The sequence below is a fragment of the Sorex fumeus genome, unplaced genomic scaffold (genome assembly GCF_029834395.1).
Source record: "Sorex fumeus unplaced genomic scaffold, SorFum_2.1 ptg000153l, whole genome shotgun sequence".
In the NCBI taxonomy this organism is placed as follows: domain Eukaryota; kingdom Metazoa; phylum Chordata; class Mammalia; order Eulipotyphla; family Soricidae; genus Sorex; species Sorex fumeus.
This window is the reverse complement of record NW_026606210.1, coordinates 524,034-544,135: the sequence shown is the minus strand read 5'-3', so window position 1 is coordinate 544,135 and position 20,102 is coordinate 524,034. Positions and strand designations below refer to the sequence as shown.

The following is a 20,102-nucleotide window of genomic DNA, read 5'->3' as shown; positions in this document are numbered from 1 at the left end:
GACTGCCCGGGCGCGCAGAGCTCCGTGGGCCAACGCCATCAGAGCAGCCCTGATGAGGACAAGGCAGCTCTCCGCGTCCAGCCCACCCGCCTGAGTCAGTGAGCTGGCACACATCCGGGAACAGAGCAGTGCACCACCCGAACTTCACCTCCATCAGGTTCCACAGGATGAGGGAGCTCGGGCCACACGTAGGGTATCGGGACAGTCAGCCACGGAGGAGGCCCAGCACAGCACCAAGGACAGTGGAGCCCGTTCAGCCCAGCCTCAGCCCTCACGGGCCTGCCACGGCCCACGGAGAACCCCCTTCTGGATCCCCGTCCCCCTAACAAGAATCAGGGAAGGAGGCGGACACCACGCGTGCACCTTCTTCCCTGCTCTGAGGACTAAGGCTCCAGCCTACCCCCTCGGGTTCCCATCTCCCTGACACCCCATTTCTTGACACCCGCAAACCCCTCTGGCCTGTGTATCTCTGCAGACAGGGAGGAGACAGTCTCCCAGACTGGCCAAGGTCCAGGCTGAGCCCAGCACGTCCTGGACGAGTCCCGAACCCGAAGTCAGTGCCCACAGACTCATGAGCTCCAGTCTTAACACAATGCTCATGAGGGAAGGCCAAAGAGAAGAATCCCCAGGACAGCTCCACAGAGCCAGGGCCCCGAGCAGAGGGGCTGGCAGCTGCTCACAGTCCTGTCACGGTCCCACTGTGCCCCATCCCTGGCAAGGTTGCAGGTGAAGCTCAGAGGCGCCCCCAGCAGACACAGACACAGAGACAAAAGCGACAATGCATCCTGCTCTGTCCCAGAGCCCCTGGAGGGCACAGCAGGCTCCTGGGTGGAGCACAGACCCTGGGTATGGCTTGGGCACTGAAGGCCTCCAAGCATGCCAAGTGCAGCCCTGGTGGCCCTTAGCACCACCGAGGAGACTCCCCCTGCCCACCCTCCCCCAACAAAGAAACCGCATCCCTCCAAGACCCAGATTCTTAATTTCTCTGATTGATTTCAAAAAGCCTAGTGAAAAAAATGAAAAGCCACGATTGTTACGAAACACTGCCTCGAAGCGTGATGGCACTTTGTCGCAAGAGTCAGAAAAGTCCCAAAGACGTTCCCAAGGACCAGAGAAGGAAGGAGAGCAGAGACAGAAGCAGCGTCTCAACACACAACCAGGACGAGGGCAGTGGGGCTGAAGGCCGCCTCCAGCCCAGACCTGCCGCCAAGCGTTCCCCACTGAAGGGGCTGTGCCACTGCCAGGACATAGGGACGGAGCCACAAGACAGGCAGGCCCTGAGGCCTGGAACGTTCCACACTAGAGGCCCAGCAAGCCAGCAAGCTGCTCAATGCAGTCAGGCCTCTGACCCCAGGGAGCACCTGCCAGCCCCCCGCCCCAGGACTCACTCCCTGACTGGCACCTCAGTCCCGTCACTCAAAAGACAGCAGAGAGGGGCGAGAGCAACAGCACAGTGTGTAGGGCATTTGCTTTACACGCAGGTGGCCAGGGATCGATTCCCAGCACCTTATACAGTTCCCTGAGCACCACCAGGAGTGGTCCCTGAGTGCAGAGCCAGGAGTAGCCCGAGCACCAGCGGTTGTGGCCCAGAAACAGAAAGAAGGCAGCGAGAGGTGCAGGGCTGGGCCCTCGGCCCTCAGCCCAAGGAGGGAGGCAAGGGAGCAGCCTCCGCGCCCTACACACGTCTCGGGGCGACTCTGCCCGCTGGGCTCTGAGCTGCTTCTCACTCCCGGGCAGTTCTGTGTCCACCTCTGGATGCAGAAGCCAAGTGCCCATCCTCTTGCTCACCCTGCCTCCAGGGCACCAGCCTCCTTCCGAGCAAGGCCCAGCCAGTAATCCACGCCTGCACCGCCCTGGGGCTGAGCCCACCCGAGCAGCGCCAGCCCCCGCCGTCTGGGAGCACCTCTCTGATCACCTCTGTCCCTCACGTGAACCTGCAGAGACCCGAGACCAGTAGCCAGGCGTGCGTCACCTGCACCAGCACTCGTCCACCTGTGGACGCCAGCAGTGCCCGCTGCGACGGGGGGTGGGGGCTGCTCGAGCTCCTATGCCAGGAGACCCGCGGCGGGCCAAGGGCCGAGGGGGAAGAGCAGCGACCAACTCGGCCCGGGGCTCACCTACGTCCCGGGGAGCGGGGCGGGCACCTACCTGCTGCGTGCTTCTCTGGGACTGCAGGCTGGACTGGAGCCGCCGCAGCAGGGGCGCGCCGTTCCGAGACAGCCTTTTGAGCAGCCAGTAGCTGTGGGCTCTCTCAACAAACTGCTTCTTCCGCTGGACTGCCACCTGATTCGCAATCCTATTCAATCTAAAACACGGAAAAACTCAGAGTTTAGCTTTCAAGCAGGACAGGAACATTTGCAATCATGGACAGAGAAATGACAGTTGTGCCTGGCCAAGCCGGGCGGGCACACCTCTCCCTGCTCCCTCGGGCCGGCCCCGCCTCTGCTGAACCAAGCTCACCGCCTCCAACTACCCACAAAAGTGTCTATGGAGAAAATGTCTTCAAAGGATGATTTGCTGGGCAACGCCTTTCCCGGGGGCAGAGGGTGCTGGGGAACCGTGAGGGTGGCAGTGCTCAGGGAACCGTGAGGTGCGAGGAAGAATCCAGGGTTCCTGCTCACGCCAGGCCTCTGTGCATCTCCTCCCTGACCCCAAGCAAATTTCAAGGTGTTTTTGTGTGTTTTCCGAAGCCAAGGATGGAAGCCAGGGCCTCATGCAAGCAGGCCCCGATTACACCCCACCCAGCCCCACACCCCATCTCCTGTAAGTGCCATCCCTGTAGGCAGGAGGGCTCCCTCTCACGGAGCTGGTCCTGCGTGGTGACCAACCCAGGAGACAGGACCACTGGGAGGAGCACTAGTCACTAACGTGCATCTCTCAGGCCCTCTTGGCTTCCTGCCTACAGGGTACACAGAGCAATCGTGAGAAAAGCTCGTCCAAACCCACACATCGGCCAGGGAGCTCCACTTCCCTCTGTCCTCCCTGCTGAGGCAAAAGGAGATTCACCAGCTGCCCCACAAGGACAGAGAGATAAACCAGTGGAAAGAAACCGAAGGAAAGTACAAAGCACCACACAGTGTTCCTCCTTGTCAACAACAGAACTTCAGGCAGCTCGGGAGGCCCAGGGAGGCCCAGGGCAAAGCTATGGCCCTGCTCCGGGGGAGTACTCAGCCCAGAGCCACCCGCTCGCATCCAGTCTGGGCCTAGCACAACCAAAAATTCCACATGTGCCCACAAGACAGTGCGGGGCTCAGGTGCTTCCCTCCGTGCGGCTGACCCCAGTTCGATCCCAGGCACAGCCTGGTCCCCCGTCAGCCAAAAGTCACCCCTAGTACAGAGCTGGTCATCCCAGAGCACCGCTAGGTATGACCCACACCCCCCAAAAATTCACCAAATGAAAGTGCAAGCAGTCCAGCAGAAGCAGCAGTTTGTTGAGAGAGCCCACAGCGACTGGCTGCTCAAAAGGCTGTCCCGGAGGCTGCCCCCTCCCCGACACGCGGCACAGGGCTTGGCCCAGGCCTGCAGAGGCTCCTCACTAAGGCCTCAAGACTGGCCCCAACGCAGCCCGGTCCGGAGGGACGCTACCGGACCAGCCCTGGGCAGCCGGCCACACAGCGTCCCTGACCTGCACACACGAGCACCACAGGGACGAGGGTATGCACCACAAGTGCTGACACTAGGGGTCTGTGACCCCAGTGAGCATCACACCAAACATGACTCCCACCCCAAGTCACGAGGACAGAAGCAACAAAGAAAAGAGGGAACGCATGAACATTTCTTAGCAGGAAAAGAATTTCTAGAGCTAACTTTAGAAATCAGCTAAAGGGGACGAAGTCTTACAAGACCGTCGGTGAGCACAGGTGCCCTGGTCTCCGGAGCTCAGCTGCTCTGCGGGCACGCAGCACCCACCCACAGCTGCTCCCTCCCCAACACGCGGCACAGGGCTCGGCCCAGGCCTGCAGAGGCTCCTCACTAAGGACTCAAGGCTGGCCCCACCGCAGCCCGGCCCGGAGGGACGCGACCGGACCTGCCCTGGGGAGTCAGACTCACACGCAGCGTGGCCAGCACAGGAACAGCCCGTCCCCACTCAGGGACGCTCGGCCAGGACGGCAACAGGCCCGGGCTCCCGTCTGCCTTTCGAGCAGGCTATTGTCCCCTCCCAGCGGCTCGTGGACACACACCTCTCCCCACGCACGTGCTATGCGCTGACGCCCACATGGCATCGGGGTTTCTGCAGGCAAAAAGGCAACGTAGACAGACAGGCTCTCTGGCGGCCTGATGGTGTGAGGCGGCGCTGCTGGCCCACAAAGGCGCGCTTCGGGGAGGGACCGTCAGCTGCTCCCGGCAGGGACTTTGCCTCCCGGGCTGCTGTCCCTGAGGCGGCCACCCACACCAACCACATACTCCCATCCCTGCCCGCCCAGTCAACTCACAACTCTGGTGGGCAAGCGACAGGCACTCAGCCCACGGCACCCTGGACAGCTGAATCACAACGGGAAAGAGACCAAGAGGGTCTCTCTGGGAGAGGAGAGTTCAAGGGTTCTGGGTGTTCACCACACAGGGACTCCTGCAGGGGCCAGGAGTGCAGGGGTCACTGGGAAGTCTCTCCCGTGGACAGTGCTTCCCTGAGGTCATCTCAGGCCATGCCGTGGTACCATGCCACTTCCTGTCACCAGGCTTTGGTCTAACCAAGTTCTCTACAGGTGACCCTGGGAAGAGACAATGAAAGGGCCTGTAGGTCGGGCTTTCCTCGGAATACTGAGCCTAACAGCCTGGGACTTGATACATGACTTGGAAGAAAATGTTTCAAACTGAGCACATTGTTATAAAGTGCCTTTACTCTTCTTTTTTGCAGTACTGGCTGGAACCCAGGCCTTAGGCATGTGCGCTGCTGCTGGGCCCTATCACCAGTCCAGAAACAAAGTGTCTTTGATGCCTTCTGATAGAGGTGGTCCAGGCTTCCAACACAGGTCTACAGACACAGGAAACAGAGCGGAATGAAGGGGGACAGTACTGCCCACGGCACCCATCTGCAGAAAAGTCGCCTGTTAAAGGTCGCACCCCATGGCAGGGCATGCATGGCAAACAATCTTCAAGTCAAGAACACGACCACCACCGGCTCAGGCAGCTTCTCAGCTCCGGAAACGGGCGAGCAGCTCAGGGGGCAGGTGGGAGGCCTCAGTCAGGCTCAGCTGAGCTTCCTCCAGAGGTGACAAGACTCCAGATGCAAACGCCTGCTGCGTTCAGGATTACGCCTTCCCCTAATAGGCCTCTCCCGGGGTGACACCTTCCCCAAACAGCCTGTCCCAGGCAGGGTGACACCTTCCCCGAATCGGCCTGCAGCGTCCAGGACGACACCATTCCCCCACTGGGGTTTCAACTCAAAAATGTGCAAGGTACCACACTGCTTTTCTACATTCCTTTGGTGGGTCAGATCGAAACGGCAGAAGGAGAGAAGCTGCTTCTGACCCTCTCAGCACCCACCCAGAGTGTCAGCTGGAGCCCCTGTAGGCCTGGGCAGAGCTAGTGTGAAGCCAGGCGCGCCCCGCGTGGGGAGGGAAGCCATCACTCCAGCGTCTCCACCTGTGGCCCAGGCCGTGCCACTAAGCAATAGCGCAGGTGCGGAGAGATCTCACGCACAGGGGCAGGCCCTCTGGAAAATGCCACGGCGCTTCCCCAAGAAGCCTAAGGCTGAGCAATCATCAGGTCCAGCACCCAGTCAAGGATGCACCCTGAGAACTCACAAACATGAACTCCGAGGGTCTCCCTGGCTGCCCAGGGCCCTGCTCACTGAGGTGTTATTTACACAAGTCTGACACGGATTTATAAACATGGGGCTACTACTTACTCACTTTCAAAGAAAACAAGAAATTTGCCATCTGCAGGAAAGAGCTCAGGGGAATCAAAGGGAGTGAAATAGGTAAGAAAGAGAAAGACAAAAATTGGATGATTTAAACCGTGTGTGTGATCCCCGACATCCCATGTGGTCCCCCGAGCCCCGCCAGGAGTGATCCCCAAGCGCAGAGCCAGGAGCAAATCCCACGTCAATTCCATTTCAACAGAGCTGAAGACCAAGAAAAGGCAGAGTGATGAAACAAGAAAGAACGAAGCAGATTCTTCCAAATTCCTCTGAAAGAACTGGGTTGTAAGCTCGGGGAAGCAGCACTGAGACTGTGCTCTGAGGGAGGCTCTCTCTTGGGAGGTCAGTGCTACGGGCAGAGCTCACCTGCCGAAGGGGAGCACCCAGGACCCTGGGCACTGCCTCACAGCCCTGAAGGCATCTCCACCAGCTCAGGAAAAAAAATCCCAGGAACCCAGAGTAAGGACGGTGCCCACAGCAAGAGGAAGCCAGGAGGTGAGGCTGCTTGCTATGCATGGCTGCAGGGAATGGGCCCATCCATGAACAACGGGAGATGCCAAGACCATCTGGCCGAAGAGCCATCAACGTGGAGGGACTGCCAGTGCCCAAGAAGGTCCACCATGCCGACACAGACCGGTACTGTACAGGCTTGCCCAGCAGGTCAGAAATTTTGTGGGCCATTTACATAAGCGTGACACACACTTGCCCGAACAGACCCACCAACAGTCAACCCAGTAAAGCTACTGACGACCCTTGGGGCCAAGGAAATGACTCCCCACTCCAGCTCCGTGTCTGGAAGGCAGACACGGTGCCCGTAATCCAAACACTGCTTGAGTAATTCCTGAGTGCAGAGCCAGGCGGAATCCCTGAGTATCGCCAGTAGGACCCCAAAAGCCAAAAAAAAAAATTTAAATTACAGAAATAAAAGACAATTTGGGGCCGGGCAGAGATGCACGTGTCAGGTGTTGAGGGAGGCCATGAGCGGGCTCCCCCAGGACCCCATGCCCACAAGCACTTCAGGGACTGGCCTCTGCTGGGGAGAAAAAAAAAAAGAGCTTTTCACAAGTGATGGAGGAAGTATTAACAGCACTCCCAGAAAGGATCCAGCAGTCAGGCAGAGCCTCCATGTTCTCGAACATTCTGGGATTCTGGCAACCAGTGAGGTGGCACCACAGTCGGCACACACCCGCCCTACCTGGCCAGGGAAACCCAACGCCGGCGGCAGAAAGTTCAAGACGGTCCACATTTAACACCCAGCACAGAGTACTGCGGGTAAGGTGCTTTCTTTGCATGCAGCTGAACTAGACTCGATCCCCAGCATCCTATATGGTCCCCCATAAGCACGATCCGAAGTGATGCCTGAGTGCAGAGGCCAGAGTAATACCTGAGCAAAGTCGGTATGGCTCAAAAACAAATCAGCAAACAAAAACCCACCACAGAGACCGGAGAGTACAGCAGGTAGGGTGCTTGCCTTCAACATGGCTGACTGGGGTTGAGTCCCAGCATCCCACATGGTCCCCGAGCCCACCGGGAGTGAGAGCTGAGCACAGAGCCAGAGTGAGTCCCGAGCATCTCCAGCCTCCCCCTCCATACACATAATTCTTAAAATTTAAAAATTTAAAGGAAAGCTAGACAAACTGGGTATCATCAAAACTCAAGATCGGAGGGAAAGGGAAGGGTTCAGGGATTAAAGCAACTGCTCTGCACACAACTGGCCCCTCGACTCGATCCCCAGCACAGCACATAGTTCCCCAAGCGATAGCGGAAGCGAGCCCAAGGCAGGGCCACAACTAAGCCCTGAGTACCACCGAGTGTGGCCCAACCACACGCACAGGGGTCAAACACAAACCTCATTACACATAAGGGTTCATCCCCAGCACCATAAAACTAAAAACTGAGCAACTTCGAAAGATACTAATTTAAAAAAATTTTTTAAATGAAGACAATGCACTGGTGTAAGTGTGTGTGACTCCTGTATCTGACAGGGCCTAATCAAACAGCTCAATGGAAAATGTCGAAGATGTGAATAAACGTTTCTCCGGAAACTGACAATGGCTGGACCACACTGGGGCGAGAGCTCCAAGGGCGGGAGCAGAAGCCACCAGGGCTCAGTCCCCCAAATCGGTTGCTCCCTCCCCCAGCACCACCAAGAACAACCCCTGGCAGGACTGAGGGGTCCCAAACCAACCATAGTAATAACGATGCCCACTAAGAACACTAACAATAGTCACACGCAGAATCTTCACCATCCCCGTCATGCAATCAAAGCCACGGGCAGTTGTCAACCTGGGTGGAAACAGAAGTCACCAGCTAGATCCCCAGTACCAGTGCAACACCGCCAGACGTGGCCAAAACAAACCCAAAATAAAATGGTATGGGCTGGGAAGCAACTCGAAAGGCTGAGCACAGGCCAGACACAGAGGAGGCCTGTGATCCTCTACTACATGGTCCTACAAGGTATGGCTCAGAACTAAAACAAGCTACACACCCAGGTACCACGGAATACTACTCAGTCATAAAAAGGAATGGAGTTCTAATACCACCACTGATGTGTCAAGGGCACAGCCCAGACATAACCACACAGCGTCTGATGTCACTTGTAAGATATGAGCAGAGGCAAGGAGGATGTGATTCCCCAGACTTTGGGGAGAAGAAGGTCACGGGACACAGGAATTCTCTGTGATAGAAGGAAATGTCCCGAGATGGGCCATGGTAACAGATGTGTAACTGCAAACAAAGTGAAATCCATGAACCGCACATGCAAATGGCTGGAATGGACTGTGCATGGGCTGTATCTCAAAAAGGCTGTTTTAATCACCACAAGGGCTGGAGCAATAGGACAGCGAGTCGAGCGCTTACCTGCATGCAGCTGACCTGAATCTGACCCCGGCATCCCATATGGTCCCCCAGCATCGCCTGGAGTGATCCCTGAGTGCAGAGTCAGGAGTAACCCCCGAGCATCGCCAGGTATGGCCCAAAACACAAATAAAATATAGTATCAATTTGAATGGGGGGAAAAAACCTGTGGAGGGCAACTTCCCACTTCCCACCCGTTCACTTCCCATGCAACTGCGACGTGAGCCTTACAAGAACAAGGCAGCGGGTCCAGAGGGAAGTCCTGTTCCTCTCCTAACTCCTTTCCACGGGAGAAATGCAACAAGGGCGCACACTGCCAGAAACAACTCAGACTCATTACCTGAGTGAGCACTGACAACGCTGAAGACCCCAAACAGAGCTGGGGATGGGGCTCCTCCCAGTGGCCTCCCATGCAGGCTGGACACTGCAATACTCATGGGGGCCACTCAGGTCCAGGAGAGCTGTGCAGTGGGGGTCAAGAGGGCCATTCAGACCAGAGCCGACCCCAGGCCTCGCTCCTGCCCTCTGCATTCTCTCCCTGGCCCCCATGCTAGTGTTCAGAGATTTGTATAAAGGAGATCACTGATTTTTAAGTTCCAGGAAGTGATGCGGGTGGAGACCACAACTGGGCTCCTCGTGGAACTCACACCAGACAGGCGCATGAAAGGGTGAGCCAGGGGCTCAACTCCACCGCTGATAGTGCAGCAAGGAAGGAAGAGGCCCACCTTCATGAGCAAGAGCACTGGTACCCTAACAGGCCACTGGAGGCCCTGCCAACCTCCAAGGTGGGCTCATCCCAAAGTGAGACCCTCCTATGGATCAACTACTACTCCAGGAGATTAGTGCACCACACACACACACACACACACACACACACACACAGAAACACACAGAAACACAGATACACACAGAGGCAGGCAAAGAGAGAAACAGATATAGGAGAGTAGGTAGGGCATCTGCCCGGGATGCTGCCCACCCAGGCTCAGTCCCCAGCATTCCATATGGTCGCCTGAGCACCCCCAAGAGTCATTCCTGAGTGCAGAGCCAGGAGTAACCTTGGGCATCGCTGGCTGTGGCCTAAAAACAAACATAAAAATATAGGGGCTGGAGTGATAGTACAATGGGTAGAGCGTTTGCCTTCTACACGGCCAACCCGGGTTCGATTCCCAGCATCCCATATGTCCCCCAAGCACCGCCAGGAGTGATTCCTGAGTGCAGAGCCAGGAGTAACACCAGAGCACCGCCGGGTGTGACCCCAAAATATACATACATACATATATAGAGAGGGAAGAAATGCATAGGGACTTTTCTGAGCAAAACCAACAGAGGGCCAACAGGCACATGAAATATAATCATTATCATATTAGGGAAATCCAAATTAAGATGAAAATGAGATACCATTTTACACCAGTGAGAATGGCACAGATAAAAAAAACACTTTGGGGGCTGGTGAGATAGCACAGCGGGGAGGGCGTTTGCCTTGCACGCAGCCGACCCAGGTTCGATTCCCAGCATCCCATATGGTCCCCTGATCACCGCCAGGAGTAACTCCTAAGTGCAGAGCCAGGAGTAACCCCTGTGCATCACCAGGTGTGACCCAAAAACAAAAACAAAGCAAAACAAAACAAAAACACTTGGAATAATCTGTTGGCAGGGATGTGGTAGAAAAGGAACTGTTGGCAACTGCTGGTGAGATTGTTTTCCGGGCCAAGCCCCATGGAACACAGTGCGGAGGGTGCTCAGTAAACTCAGGACTGAGCTCCCGTTTGACCCAGCAATTCCACTTTCGGGTATCAATCCCCAGGACAGAAAGAGTCATTCAAAAGGATAAATCCACACCATTATTCATTGCCATACAATAGCTACATAGACATACTGTACTGGAATCAACCTGTTATGCCCAACGACAGGTAAATGGAACATGAAGATATTGTGTGTGTGTGGGTGTGTATACACATACATATGCATAATGGTATGGTATGTAAGAATGATGAAATAATGCAGTTTGCCGCAATATGGATGGAACTGAAGACGTTATGTTAAATGAACTGAGCCAGAAGGAAGACGAGAGGATGATCTCACTTACATGTGAAGTTCAGACTCCCAGACCTGGGGATGCAATGGTTTAAAGAGGGGATATGTAGGTCATCCTTGGCCCCAGAGTACAGGGAGGAGAAAGAAGGAAGAGTGGAGGGGTGGGGGAAGAAGAGATGAGAAGCAACAGGGGGCAGGGGTCAAGGGGATCTAGGTACAAAGGTGGTGTTAAGGAATACAGAGCCCAATGTCCAAACCACAAAGTCAACAACACTGAAGTCAGGAGAGGAGAAGGAACGAAGGATACCTTAGAAAGGTGCCCGTCAAGAGGGCAGGCAGGGGAGCGGAGGAGGGGAATGGGAGAGAACCTGGAACACTGAAGGAGGGAAACTGGCACTGGTGGTGGGACCCATGCTGAAACATTGTAAAACAGTTTTATTCATTACTCATTTACTCATTTAAAACTATGAGTAACTTTGTAAATCATGGTATTTTAGTTAAAAAAAAATTTTTTTTTAAAGAAACAAAAGAAAGAAAACAATGACTCCTTCTCCAGGGTATGGCTCAGTGGCAAAAAAAAAAAAAAAGCAAGCAGCTGCCTGGCAGGCCTGTGCTCCATCCCCAAGACTGACCACAGGGGCCAGCAGTTGGCCCTTTAGCCACAATGGTGTGGGAACTCACCCGCCCCAGCAGCAACAAGGGAGGGAAAAGGAAGTATGTCACCCAGGGTCTTCTCTTCCAGCACAGAACACACACTTCATGGAGGTGCACACTTGGCAGAGGCATGTCCAAGACCCACAAAATTCACCTTTAAAGTAAGAAGCCCCAGGGGCTGGAGAGATAGCACAGCGGGTAGGGCGTTTGCCTTGCACACAGCCAACCCGGGTTCGATTTCCAGCATCCCATATGGTCCCCCAAGCATGGCCAGGAGTAATTCCTGAGTGCATGAAACAGGAGTAACACCTGTGCATCGCCAGGTGTGACCCAAAAAGCAAAAAAATAAAAATAAAATAAAGTAAGAAGCCCCAGCGCTGGAGCAACACTGCATCAGGCAAGGTGCTTGCCTTTAGCACAGGCAACCCAGGTTCTATCCCCAGCATCCCATATGATCCCCCCAAGCACTGCCAGGTGTAATTCCCAAGTGTAACCCCTGAGCATCATGGAGTGTGACACCCTCCCCCCCCAAAAAAATCACAAGTTACATCTGGAGGCCAGGGAGCTGCCCCAAGGGCTGGCGCACATCCTGCATGCACAAGGCCCACGTCCCATCCCCCACAAGGCATGACCCCTCACCCCAAGTCCTAGAGCAGGCCCTGCCTCCTTGGGACCACAGCACCACACTCAGTGTAACCAGTAGTGCCCCCCTCCCATCTCTCTGCAGACACATTCTAAGGCGAAATGCATATAACCGGCTCCACCTCCAAATGACCCAGAGGACGCAGCCCCTATGGATGGTGGGTGAGGCCTACTTGAACATTCCAGACTCTGGGGGCCCCAAGAGCCCGACCTGTGCTTAGTGCAGCCTGAGCACCGCTATCACCAGTGACCCCCAGAACTGGAAGACTCCAGCCACACTCGACAGGTGTGTGTACAAGCACCTCTTCAAACACCATGGAGAACCCAAGCCTCCATCAGAGGGGCGCCTGAGCAAGCCCAACTCAGAGGGGGGCATCTGCTAGCACGCATCAAAGCACCAAGGGACCTCCCCGCCTACCCGCCCCCATCACTGCAGCAACCACAAGGAGAAAGAAGAATGAAAGTTCACTGACAAATCAAAAGATTCCAAACTTACAAAGCACACCTGAGAGAGTGTTACCGTCCAGGTGAGCTGCAGTGGGGGAGAGGCAATGTCTCAGGACAGCTCCAGACTGCATGCAGCACCCAGTCCCAAGATCTCCTGCAGCCTTCCGGGCCCCTGGTTGAGACCTCCAGCACTAGAGGTCAGCGGTGACAGCCCGGGTCATCACTCACAGTCCTCACTCCCAGGAAAGTGGGTCATAGCCCACCACCAGGACACAACAAAGGGCCTTCGGGTGTCCAACTTCAGGAACCCGTTTATTTCATTTACTTGAACTCCAACGGAGTGCGATTTTTACAGCTCTCAGCCAATCCGTTCTGACGAGTACCTTTCCGACCCACAGAATCAAGTCTGACTGCCTGTGGAGGGTGCGGGGGAGGGCATCACAAGAAGCTAGTCCAAAGCTGCCTGTGGAAGGCCTGGGTTTCATGCCCAGCACCTCTGGGCGTAACCCGAAGAACAAAAATGAAGTCAGGGTGTGGGGGCAGGGCTGTGTCTCTAGGAGTAAAGCACACGCTGCGCACGCACGAGGCCCCGGGTTGGCTCCACACCACAGGCCACCCTGCCGCAGCGCCACCACACACCCCCACTCCCTTCCCTCCCCGAAAAACAAAGGACAGCTGATGTGAACTCTGGCGCAGTGGTTTTCTTTGGCTTTCTTGTCATCGACTGAACGTACTGATTCTACAATGAAAAGCTCAATGAACATTTGACTCTGGGGAAGAAGATGACCACCGACACTCAAGATCAAGCTGGTTTCCTGCATGACACTCCCCGACCAGAGCGTCTGACAATATGGGAAACACGATACCGAGTGCTTGTCTGGGAAGCACATCACCCCTTTACTCCTCAGATACAATACTAGAAGTTAGCACACGACATGCTGAAGGTGTGATTTTTGTCTGACCTGTAGGCCACACCTGGCAGTGCTCAGAACTTACTCCTGCAGCCCCTAAGGATGTTCTTCGCTTTGCCATAATAAAAATTTAAGTAAAAAATATCTGGGGGGCTGGAGCGATAGCACAGCGGTTAGGGCGTTTGCCTTGCATGCCGCCGACCCGGGTTCGATCCCCAGCATCCCATATGGTCCCCCGAGCACCGCCAGGGGTGATTCCTGAGTGCAGAGCCAGGAGTAACCCCTGTGCATTGCCGGGTGTGACCCAAACAGAAAAAAAAAATCTGAAAAGCTGCCACTCAATCTGTATATAAGTGTGATTTACATGTGAGTGGCTCCAACAGTGACAGCCTAGGTAGGAGAGCAGGTGAGCTGCCGTGGGGTACAGAGGTCCATGCCTTTGCATCCTGCCTAAGGCTTTACTTCCTGAAACTCTGAAAGTCCATGCCCTACTACAGAGGGTGTCGCTACTTCCTCAAAGTTCAAGGAAGTACGTGGGTGGAGCCTGACTCTCTGGCGCGAGATCTGCCCAATTATTAACCTGTGATCTGAACAAGAGCATTTTTAAATCAAAAGGGCACATCAGAAGCACGAAGAAAGGACCACAAGGAGGAAGCCAGCCACAAACAGGAGTGGACACAGCTGGACGAGGAGCAGACCCGAGGACACCTGCAAGAGCAGACTGTGCCCCTGACCCCAGCCCTGCGGACAGCTCAAGCTCACGCCTGACGCTGATCAGCAAACCACGTGACGAGTGGGGAGACACAGCTCCCCACGAATGTCCTCCACAGGGGAAACCTCAAATGCACAGCTTCATTCTGCAGCAAGTTAGTTAACCATCCAGGTGGTAGACTACCTGTAGGCAGGGGGAGCAGGGCAGCAGAAGGCATTCTACCCAGTGAGAGATGGTGACATCATCACCGACCCTGGGCACTGCAGCTGGCCGGGCTCCTCCAGAGGTCAGTGTGGGCATGAAGGAAAATGAGCTCAACTGGTACAGCCATTCTGGAAGACACCATGGCGCTTCCTACAGAATGAAAGCAAGAGCTGCCACAGGAGCCAGAGGCTCCGCTTTTGAAACGCTACAAAGGGAAAAGCACGGGAGTAAGGAGTGTAGAAGGGAACACGCCATGCCGGCTCTCCAACGGGCTCCATCCCTGGCACCACGTGGCCTCCTAGTCATCAGCACGTGTTGTGGGCCTGCTGTATGTGGGCCTGGTGGTCCCAGCACTACAGGACACGGCAGCAGCACAACTTCAGGAGCCCAGACAGTTTGTCCAATATTCTGGGAAGTGACCCCAGGATTCCCCAAACATCAATGGTGTGACACACAACCCAACCCCACCCCCACGAATACAAAAACATTAACTCAGAGCTAGGTCTACGCCATGTTCATGTTCACTGCAGTGTTAATTACAGTCATTAAAATATGAAAGCAGGGCACTGGTATATCTAGCTTGGATACAGCTGACTCTGGTTCAACCCAATATGGTTCCCCAAGCATCGACTACCCAGGGTGATGTCTGAGCACAGGCAGGTGTGACGCAAAAACCAAGTATCTACAAGTACGTATATGTGAATGAAAGAAGCCTAAGTACCTAGCAGTAAACTATGGGATACAGGGTGGGCCCTATGTAAGAGAGAATGCTACTCAGTTACAAAAAATAGGTGAGGTTCTGCCATTTACAGCAAAATAGAAGCTCAAAGGGATGAAGGAAAAATATGGCTGATTTCACCAACCTTCAAAGGATATAAAATTGAGACAAAAAACCACTGACTGGGGAATCAAGAAAAGTTATCAGAAGAGGTGAGGACATAAGTTATTGAAGGTAGAGTGGGGGGAAAAGGGAGTAGATTTGTGAAAGACAAAACTAAAGGGATAGCACTGCAGTAGGGCGTGTGCCTTGCACGCGGCCGACCCAGGTTTGATTCCCAGCATCCCATAGGGTCCCCTGAGCACTGCCAGGAGTAATTCCTGAGTGTAGAGCCAGGAGTAACCCCTGTGCATTGCTGGGTGTGAACCAAAAAGGAAAAAACAAAAAACAAAACTAAAGGGCGGGGAAACACAAGACTTCTTCCGTCCATGGCCAAGTTTGACGATACCCGCATTGCATGTCCCTCAACCCCCACCACTGAGCGAGTCCAGGTGACCTCCAGCAAGGTTAGGTCAGCATAACACCATGTCCCTGGGCCCCAGCATTGAACTGTCCATCCCGCCAGGACGAGCATCGCCGAGAGTGATTCCTGAGTCCCCGGATCACTGTTGGGGGAGCTCCAAAATTTTTTGAGGAAAAACAGAAAACTAGACATCCTCCCAGCTTCCCCGGCTCCAAGTCTCTGGCCACATCTCTGCTCCCACCTGTGGTGAATGAAGGGGACCCCATCTTTGGAGCCTCGAAGGACACTAGCAGACCAAGTGGGCTGATCATAGGATGCGGCTCCTCTGGACCCCAGCTGAGGCGCTTACCTCTGCGGGGGAATGTAAGGGGCGCACACGGGCGGTAAGGCTGCACAGGGCTCGCTCAGCGTCTTCTTAGCCTTCTTCGCTTTCTTCCGGACCTTGGAAGTGGACCTAACCGTTTTAACCGAACTGTCCTTCCGACAGACACCGTTTTTCATCTCCACATCCCCATAAATGTTCAGTGGTCTCCGGGTGCAGCCCGGGGGCGTGTGGACATCACAGTATGCGGTCTTTCGGACGGAGAAGGTGGTGGCGCCGCCCGTCAGCTCTTTGACGGGCTCCATCTTCATGTAGAGCCCGGCCCTCTGGGCACAGGTCACATGGAAGGCCGTGTAGCAGTTGGCCTTGTGGCACTGGATGCAGGCACCCACCCCCTTCTGCTTACAGAGGTAGCACGTCAGTTTCCAGCGGGCCGGCGGGATGTTCCTCACGCCGTCAATGGGCTCAATGAACACTGTGTTGGCGAAGCCAACCTCGGGGATCCACAGGGCACACACCACATGGCCCCAACGATCGTCGTCCGTCTTTTTGAAGGCACCTCCCTTGTTGGGGCACAGCACACAGTCAGCGGGCCGGGCCCGGGACTGCAGACAGTGCCGGCACAGCCACTGGCCCTCAGGGATGTAGGGGACCCCGTAGCACTCCTGGTGCACGGCCAGGTTGCACATGTCACAGAAGAGGATGACGTTGCTGTTCTGGCACTCGCCGTCCATGCAGATGCAGCACACGGCGTCCTCGTCGATGAGGGACTGCTGCTCGCCCTGCTTCTGGTTCTCACAGTAGGACTCCTTCTCGAAGCGGTCCATCAGGAACTCGAACACGCTCTGCGACACGGCCGACACGCAGTCCCCTTTGCGCTTCTCGTTGATGATCTCCAGCCAGGCGTAGTCCTCCTCATCCATGTCATACTCCACCTCGTGGTCCAGCTCCTCGGCCGACTTCTCGATGAACTTGTAGTACACCGGGGGCCGGCGGGGAGCCGACGGCGGGCTGTACTCCACAATGCGCACCTTGGGCTCGGGGAGCGCGCTGGCCGAGGCCGGCGTGCCATGGGCGTTGGGAAGGGTCTCGCTTTTCTTTTTGACTCTGTTATTTTTGTGACGCTTAGTTCTTAAGCACACAGGTGGCCTCTCACTATTTTCTTTATTGCTGTTGCATTCGCTCATTTCTTGAGCAGTGAGGTCATCTTCTAATATGATCTCCAAGGGATCAAAAATACTGATCCGATGCAGACGCCCTTCAATTTCTATCTCAACCATCCTCTGGGCTTGCGCGTACGTTAGTGTTTCTCGTGTGGGGGAGTGTTTAATACTGCACGGGGAGGAAGGATGCCTCGGTGCAGCGCCTCGATGACATCGTCCTTTCCTCCTCATTTGGTAATGATTACCTACAACAGAAACCCAAGATGGTTACTGCCAGGCTGTGACAGAGGCTCGCGAAAGTCCACCCAGTATGCCCGGGAGAGCTCACAGACCCAACACCGGGTCAGCGGAATGCAGTCCTGGATGCCACGTGCCCAAAGTCACGCTGCTGTCCAGCCCCTCGACAGCTTACCCACCCCCAAGCCCTTCCCCAATGACTCCCAAGACCAACAGAGGAAAGGGCAGCAGGAGGGCGCCAACAGGGACACGTCCCCCTAGAACATGGTGAGGCCCACCCCATGCCGGCGGATGGGTCACCAGATGACCACAACATCCCCCTACTAAGTCACTCTCCCACCCAAGTCCTGGAAGCCTGTACTCAGGACTTCCAGGACCCTCAGAGGTGACACCCCTAGCCATAACCCCAACCACCTCTCCCTTCCCCGAGTGCAGCTCCCCTGCCTGCTAGCCACCGGACCATGCCCAGGGTGGGGCACAGGCACCCCTAGCAGATGCAGCGAGCCAGCAGGGCTGCGTCCCCCGGAGATCTGGGAAGAACCTGCTCTCACACACTGATCCCCAGGCCCCACAGCACCGGAGCACTGCAGGGGGAGTGGCTACTCCAAAAAGAGAAGAATTCCCTCCGACCTGGGCCATCTGAGTTCCCAGGTCCATCTGCAACCGCCCACGCAGGTGGAGTCTGGACCAGAGTTTCTCAATGGGTGCGGAAGACCCCTCAATCCCATGGGTATACATGGAGGGCGATGGCACAAGGCTAGAGGGTCCAACAATCGAGGCACAGAAGGGAACACGGTGGGAAAGGGCCTGAGGACCAAGTCTCCCCACGCCACCTGCCGGGGGAGGGGGGCGGGTCCCTGGGAAGGGATGGTCAGGACCTGGGGGACCAAAGCCGGCAAGCACGGGGGGCTTCTGGGACAGGGACTGCGGGAACCTGTGGGAGAACGCCCCGAGGAAGGAGACAGACCCTCGCGGGGCCTTCCCTCGGCCAACGAGGCCCGCGGGGGTGGCTCGGGGCCGCGAACCGGCCTCACCGGGCCGGCCTGAACTGCGAGCGCTTCCCCGGCACCTCCCCGACCGCCCGGCCCGACCGCCCGGCCGGCCTCCCGGGGACGCAGGGCGCTCCCACGCCCAGAGGAACAACCGCCGCGAGGAACGGCCGTCCGCCCCTCGCCCGCTGCCGGGCAAGAAGTGCCAGCGTCGGACCCACACCCCGAGAGGCCCGGGGCGGCCGCGCTGTCACGGGCACGGACCCTTGTGACAGCCCGGGAGCGCTCGGGGGCTGGGGGCTCGGGTGCGGGCGGCTGGGAGTCACTCCCCGACCGACTCCGACTCCGACTCCGGGGCGCCTGGCGGGGCGTGCGTGGAGGGGCGTGGAGGGGTGTGGCTGCCGGCGGCGGCCTCGGCGTCCCCCCGCGGGGCCCTCGGCGCTCCTCACAGCGCGCCCCTCGCGCCCCTCCGGCCCCTCCGGCCCCGCGCGGCCTTCGCTCCCCTCAGGCGCCTCAGGCCCCTCAGGCCCCCGCATCCCTCACCCTCGCGGCCTGCGCCCCTCACGCCCCTCACGCCTCAAGTCCCTCACGCCCCTCACGCCCGTCTCCCCTCACGCCCCTCAGGTCCCCCGCGCCCGCGCCCCTCACCCCCGCGCCCGCGGCCCGGCCCTTCCGGGGCGCCGCCCGCCCGCCCGCCCGCCCGACTCCGGCTCCGGCTCCGGCGCCCCCGGCCGGCGCTCCCGGCGCGCCGCCCGCACCTCAGCGAGCGGCCGGCCGGGCCCGGGCCCGGGTCCGGGTCCGAGTCCGAGCCCGAGCCCGAGCCCCGCCCGCCGCCGCCGCCCCGGCCCGGCCCGGCCCGCGCCGCCCGCCGCCCGCCGCCCGCCGCCCGCGCCGCCCCCGCCGGCCCCGCCGCCCCCGGCCCGCCGCCCGCGGACAATGCGCCGCAAACATGGCGGCGCGGCGCAGGCCCGGCGGCGGCCGCGGCGGAGGCGGCGGCGGCCCCGGCCCCGGCCCCGGCCCAGGCCCGCGCCCCCGCCCGCCGCCGCCGCCCGGGCCGCGCCCCCGCCCGCCGCCGCCCGCCCCTCACTCACCTCGGGGGCCGCGGCCCGGGGGCCGGGCGGCGGGCGGGGGCGGCGCGGCCGGGGGAAATGGCGCCGGGCTCCTCCGCCAACGGCCGCGGCCCGGCCGCCGCTCCAGGCGCGGGCGGTGCGGGCGCCGCGGGGCCGAGGCGGCGGCGGGCGGCGGGCGCGGGCGGCGGCGGGCGGCGGGCGCGGGCGGCGGCGGCGGGGACGCGGGCCGGCGGCCTCTCGCGCTCGCTCCCCGGCGAAGCAAACAATGCGGCGAGCGCTCCGCCCGGCGCGCTGCGTGCGAGACGCGCCCCGCCCGCCGCCGCCATGACGCGCCGGGGGAGGAGGAGGAGGGGGAGGGCGGGGGAGGGGGAGGGGCGGGAGGGGCGGGGGAGCCGGCGGGGGAGGGGCCCGGCCGCGTCAAGGGGGGGAGGCTGAGGCGGGCCGAGGAGGGAGAGCCGGCCGGGCCGAGGGGAAGACTGAGGGGGAGACTGAGGAGGGAGAGCCGGGCCGGGCTGAGGGGGAGGCTGAGGGGGAGACTGAGGAGGGAGAGCCGGGCCGGGCTGAGGGGGAGGCTGAGGGGGAGACTGAGGAGAGAGAGCCGGGCCGGACCGAGGGGAAGACTGAGGAGGGAGAGCCGGGCCGGGCTGAGGGGGAGACTGAGGCGGGAGACTGAGGAGGGAGAGCCGGGCCGGGCCGAGGGGGACGCTGAGGTGGGGAGGTTGAAGAGAGAGCCGGCCGGGCTGAGGGGAAGACTGAGGGC

The 20,102-nt window shown here is 58.2% G+C and overlaps 1 protein-coding gene across 3 annotated transcripts in view; it reads right to left on the bottom strand.

Annotated features, from left to right (window-relative positions):
• The window catches only part of BRD1 (bromodomain containing 1), a 37,110-nt gene extending 17,626 nt beyond the window's left edge, over window positions 1-19,484 (bottom strand). For all 3 annotated transcript variants that reach the window (XM_056106997.1, XM_056106998.1, XM_056106999.1), the window contains exons 1-3: window positions 19,364-19,484; window positions 15,911-17,291; window positions 2,149-2,305 (exon numbers count right to left, since the gene is read on the bottom strand). In XM_056106997.1, coding sequence (XP_055962972.1) covers window positions 2,149-2,305; window positions 15,911-17,277 — 1,524 coding nt within the window. In that variant the 5' untranslated portion in view covers window positions 17,278-17,291; window positions 19,364-19,484. The remainder of the gene's footprint in view (window positions 1-2,148; window positions 2,306-15,910; window positions 17,292-19,363) is intronic.
• Between the last annotated feature and the right edge of the window lie 618 nt (window positions 19,485-20,102).